The 6,000-nt window shown below is 47.9% G+C and overlaps 1 protein-coding gene across 1 annotated transcript in view; it reads left to right on the top strand.

The window, feature by feature from the left end:
• Positions 1-570: 570 nt before the first annotated feature.
• Positions 571-6,000, top strand: part of Vwc2 (von Willebrand factor C domain containing 2) — a 149,211-nt gene continuing 143,781 nt past the window's right edge. Inside the window, exon 1 of the mRNA XM_005082954.4 lies at positions 571-1,299. Coding sequence (XP_005083011.1) covers positions 604-1,299 — 696 coding nt within the window. The 5' untranslated portion in view covers positions 571-603. The remainder of the gene's footprint in view (positions 1,300-6,000) is intronic.

The following is a 6,000-nucleotide window of genomic DNA, read 5'->3' as shown; positions in this document are numbered from 1 at the left end:
TTTCCAAGCACAAACCCCTTGGGCAAGAGAGGAAGGGTTTCTCTTTAATCTGTGCGCCCATTTGTTGGGCTCCAACTCCACTGCGGAATTCTCCGTGTAGTAACCTGCGGGAAATGCGGCCAAGACTTAGGGAGGACCCAGCCCAGGTGCCGGAATTTGAGCTTTGAGTGCAAGCCTCGCAGCCCGCACCGGCCCGACTTGCTGCATTTTCCGGGCTCCATAACCTGCCGGTGACCATCTTCAACACTAATCTGCACTGCAGGAGACCCCGCGCCCGGTGTTTCTCTTGGACTTCGCTTGCTTTATATTCCCGCATGTGTGTGATATCTCAGAAGCCGGTTGTGTACAGACACTGGGCAAGCTGCCCCCGCCCCTGGCGTCCTGCTCGTTAATCTAGAGCGATGCGGGAGCCCGGGAGGCGCCGGGCCGGGTGGGGGCCACGGCGGGGCCAAGGTGCGCGCGGACCGCGGAGCTCAGTTGTGCTGCTGTTTTTTCCGCAGGGACGGCGACTCCCGGCTGGCAGCGGCGCGCCCCCGGGCTGTGAATGCGACTCGCTCATCCTCCGCGCTCCCCGCCCGCCCGCCCGCCGGGACGTGGTAGGGGATGCCTAGCTCCTCTGCGATGGCAGTTGGCGCGCTCTCCAGTTCCCTCTTGGTCACCTGCTGCCTGATGGTGGCTCTGTGCAGTCCGAGCATCCCGCTGGAGAAGCTGGCCCAAGCTCCTGAGCAACCCGGCCAAGAGAAACGCGAGCACGCGTCTCGGGACAGCCCCGGGCGGGTGAGCGAGCTCGGGCGCGCCGCGAGGGACGAAGGCAGCAGTGCCCGGGACTGGAAGAGTAAGAGCAGTCGCGCGCTCGCGAGCCGGGAGGCGTGGAGCAAGCAGAAGCAGGCCTGGACTGCCCAGGGCGGGAGTGTCAAGGCCGCCGACTGGCAGGTCCGGCCTCGGGGGGACACCCCGCAGGGGGAGCCCCCGGCCGCTGCCGCCCAGGAAGCGATCAGCCTAGAACTCGTGCCCACACCAGAGCTGCCTGAGGAATACGCCTACCCAGACTACCGCGGCAAGGGCTGCGTAGACGAGAGTGGCTTCGTGTATGCGATCGGGGAGAAGTTCGCCCCAGGTCCCTCGGCCTGCCCGTGTCTGTGTACGGAGGAGGGACCCCTCTGCGCGCAGCCGGAGTGCCCGCGGCTTCACCCGCGCTGCATCCACGTCGACACTAGCCAGTGCTGTCCGCAGTGCAAGGAGAAGAAGAACTACTGCGAGTTCCGGGGCAAGACCTACCAGACTTTGGAGGAGTTCGTGGTAAGAGGCCAGCGCCTGCGGGCGATTCGACACTTTCCAGGAAGGGACACAATGGTTTTGATTCTGCGACCCCCCACACACACACTTTGAAGGGAAGGCTCTCCCTGGTTCTCTGAGGTGGGGAGCGGTGGTTTGGGCACCCCTATAACACACCCTCTGGGTGCTGGGGTAGTCCTTATAAGGATAGTGTGGCCAGTCCGTATTGATGGATCTGATATTTGCTGTAAAAGGGTTTCATTAGACTGAAGTTTGTGACACCCAGAGAACAACTGCAAGTTATTTATTGGCTATACTGTCAACACGAATTCATTGCTCCTCATTTAGAAGTGAAGGGCTCAACCTGTTTTCAAACACTGTGTAATTTACCCTGCCAACTGGGACATAGTCTTTAGTAACTAATTAAGAAAGACCATTCATATGCATAAGCCATTCTAACAAGTAAATGTCTTAAATATCAAATGAAAACCTTTTTTTTTATTATTTTTGCTTACTAGTTGTCAAAACATGGCGGAAAGCAATATCGAGAAGCCCAGTTTCTGGTTAATCTGAGAGGAATACAAGGAATTCTACTTCTGATCCTCTCTGAATTGGGTCCCAGGCTAAGGCTCTCAGATGCAGTGATTTGCCGGGACTGTGTATCCTGTTAGGAAACAGGTGATCTATCTCTGTTTTATGAAGAGGAAACTGAAACAGAGAATGTCTAAATTACGAGCTGAAGGCAGGGAAGCCAGCAATACACAAATACTTGTACCAGACCGAGAATATGCTTTCTGCCTCAAACTCCACTTGAACTCCAGTCCTGGCCTATTGGGACTTAGGTTTGCTGTGAGCTTCTGCACTGCTTGCATGTGCTGGGCGTGGTGCAGTGTGTAATGTCTGCTTCTGGGTTAGGAACATTTGAAATGTAGTTCGTCTGCATTTGCAAATACCCAGTTTGGGTTCCACCTATGGTTCCTCTGACCCTGGCTGTTGACTTAATTAACATGCCAAAGGCATCCCTCACACCCTTCCCCCACCCCTGCCAGCAGAGGGCATCCTGACGCTGCAAATCCTAAAGCAGAGGTTGGAAGACAGGAAGGAAGTCTTTTGTAACTGTAATCCCCTGTAAATTTGTGGACTCCTGGACTCAAGTGTGAGAGGCGCAGTGGTGACTGGGGTGGACTCCAGCATGTGGACTGACCAGCAAAGCCAGGAAGAACTGACCTGAGGGTAAACTGTTACCAGCTTTGTGATTTAGTCAGAAACACAGCTTTCCATTTGCACTTTGCTGCTCTTCCAGGGCACTACTAAAACAAGTCATGCACGTGTCCTCTTTGGATTTCATTATTGTTCTCTGTAAGATTAGGGATCTGCTATCTCGAAGGCTCACGGGCAAAGTGTAGCTTCAAATGTACCACGTCTTTTGGGGGAACTTTAATAAAAATTCCATAGGACCCAAATTCAGAAGACTGGTTACAGAGTCAAGAACACTATCCTCAAAGTGCCCCCCTGGTGAGCTGGAGAGGCTGCCAGACAGCTCTCCAGATTTGGGTTCTCAGCACAATTCTCTTAAGTGTTTTGGGTTCATAAGATAATCAGGGTCTTATAAAGTCAAAGACAGACAGTTGTTTTTTAAATTAATAACATTTGCTGCCTGTTCTGTTTATAGAGCTCCATGGCACTTTAGAAGGGCTTTGTGAGGTGAGCTGAGGAATTATTTTACCATAAAAATAGAGCTGAGACACTTCCCAGAGGAGCCATCTCTGCACCTGAAATCACAGATACAGAAGAACCCAAACTTCTGTTTTCATAATTCATTGCCAAGTACCAGAAGCAAGGGAGCTGTCTTTTCCTCTGGAGGAGGGCAACCTCTTGTTTGATTTCTGCCTGAAAGTCCTGGTGTTGGATAGAGAGGATGTGTTTGCAAATTCTGGGAGGGGGGTGATAGTGACAAAAAAAAAAAAAACAGGAAATATTAAAGTATTCATGTCTTCCTTATTCAAATGACTTTAAATACTTTCTCTGTCTCTGTCTCTGTCTCTCTGTCTCTCTCTCTCTTGTGTGTGTGTGTGTGTGTGTGTGTGTGCACGTGCCCACGTGCATATATATATATACATACATAGAAGCAGATGTCAATGTGTATTATCTTTTCCAGTTTCCAGCTTGTTTTTTGCGAAAGTGTCTCTCACTCACCCTGAAGCTTACTGATTTATTTAGACCGTTTGGCCACCTTTAGAGAGACCGTCTGACTCCACCCTTCCCCTCTGTACAAAGCATGAGGATTACCAGGATACACGACAGTCCCCAGCTTTTATGTGGGTGGTGGGAATCCAAACTCTGGTCCTCATGCTTGCACAGTAAGCTGGCTGACTCATGTCCAGCCTGACTTTTCATTCTTAACTTCCAGGCAGTCTTTACACATGTTAGGGTGTCACGTGTTTGGATATTGCCAAATGTCATACTTTTAACTATGTGCTTTCTTCTATGAAGTTTGTATAAAGATTTTATCCTATGATGTCATGCTTGCTCCTTACCTTTGTATCAAGTAAATTTCTACTCGATGATCTTATTTGGTTTGACTAATAGAAGTCGTCGGTGCCCGTGGCTGTTGTTTTTCCACAGTGCACAGGGACCTGCAAAGGATCAGGAAAGAAGAGTGCAGTCAGTTCAAGTCTGTGGAGTTTGCGGGTGGCAGTGATGGGTATTTGCTTTACAAATGCTCACATCCTTGCTCTGGGTATTCAAAGAGAGACGTCATCTGTCCATCAGTCTACCATCCTATGACATAGGAGGCTGATGTTCAGAACTGTGAGCTAGAGGTAGCTATGGGGAGAAAGACTTTCTTTCCTGAGGAGATATGGAGCCCAGCTTCAGGCTTGTCTTTGCTTCCTGACAGAGGAAGCTGCTAGCCCTGCCTGGTGAATGTTTGAAGTGAGCAGTAGATGAGACTCTGGTGCTGCCAGCTGCCAGCAGGTACCCATGATGTGTGGGGCATTTGGTTCCTGTAAGCATCTCTTTGGTCACATGGTACCCACCCCTTCTGCTGCAGAGGCTCACTCCTGCCTTTTCTCTCCTTTCTAGATACTTTAACCCTTATCAAAACCCCTGCTATTTATGGCTATGTATCTGTAGAAGACTTTACTAGTCAACAAAAATACCACAAAGATGATAGTGGTGACAAGGATGATGGCCTCCGTCCTCCAGGTGGCTTTAATCCCATTTGATTCCTGAATGGCTGGGGGTGGTTAGTAGTAAATGTTTTCCATTGCCTCTTGATTATATATCAAGCATCTTGTTCTTCAGCTTACGGCAGCAGCAGACATCCAAGATTAGAACAAAGCGCCATCTGCTTTGTGCTTCACTACTAGTCAGCTACAGTTGCCATCACAAGCAAAAAATTAAAAAACAAAGACAAACAAACAAAACATGAAAAAATGGTACCTAAGATATAGAAATGCATTACCTCATGGGCTTAGAGGCTAGAAACTGGAGATCAAGGCATGTACAGTGTTGACTCCATGTAGGCTGTTTCCTTAGCTTGTAAGGGGTTGTCTTCTCTCTGTGTCTTCATTTGCTTTTTCTTCTGAATGTCTATGTTCAAAGTTTCTCTTTCCCTTTTCTTTCTACCTAGGTGGTCATGACTGTTCTTGTGGGGGTTGAGTCAGTGGTTCTCCACATGATAGACAAACACTCGAAGCTAAACCTTCAACCCAAAATTTCTTGCCAGGACACCAGTACTGTTGAATTGTCATTCCAATGACTGCATTTTAACTCAGTTTCCTCTCTCAAAGGCTAGATATTCTAATACAGTAAGGTTATTAGGTATGGGGGTTGGGACTTGACCATAAAGTTAAAATACAGTTCAGTCTATAGCACAGAGTGCCCATGACCAGAGTTGACCTTGTAGGAATGAGGATAAGGGGCAAACAAGACAAGTGGAATATAGAGGGACATATTTACATGAAGTAAGGAAGAAAGTGTGTATAAAGAAGACACCGGGAAAGATAGATAATAACTCCAGGCCGACTAACATCAGCTTGACCCATCTAATTGTGTGAGTTCCATCGTGTGAGTGCCACTTTCGGGGTTTTTATGTTGCTTCTGTGGTTGCTGCACTCTCAAGTCACAGAGAGCTAGCAGGTGGCCCTGTTGCTCTGTTAAGTTTTAAACCCCCATGATGATTTCCATTTGTTGAAGAAGCCGACTGAATTTGAAATCCATTAGCAAGAAAATTTTTATTTTGATCTACACAAAATTGTTCTCATTGTGGGGATTCTGGTTCTGGGAGACTTATGAAGACCTAAATGGGAGTCTGTAGCCTTGCTCAGTGTTTTATTTAAGCTGGTAGAACTCATGGGACAGTTTGAAGTAAGACTTAGTTGGATAGCTAACACTTCATGTTTCTTTGCTTCTTGTTGGATAGTATCAATTCAAAGTGATGGCACTGTTATCACAGCAATCAGAAGCTCAACTGGCAATTACTATGCCTTTGGAAAAGAAAATATGAATTATTAGTAGAAATTGCATGATGGACCACCTGTCAGTGCTTAAGAACTATTAAGAAGGAAAGAATTGTGAGGTTTCTGCAGACAAATTTGGTGGGGGCTACTAAGTTAAAGCAAGTGCTCTCTCTCTCTCTCTCTCTCTCTGAAAGATTGAATGTATGGCTTGCTATTAACTGCATCACAAAATTCTCATTTCTAGAATTTCATCAATGAGAAG

Source organism: Mesocricetus auratus, unplaced genomic scaffold (genome assembly GCF_017639785.1).
Source record: "Mesocricetus auratus isolate SY011 unplaced genomic scaffold, BCM_Maur_2.0 Super-Scaffold_100006, whole genome shotgun sequence".
NCBI classification, from domain to species: Eukaryota; Metazoa; Chordata; class Mammalia; order Rodentia; family Cricetidae; genus Mesocricetus; species Mesocricetus auratus.
This window is presented reverse-complemented; position numbering and strand designations above follow the sequence as displayed.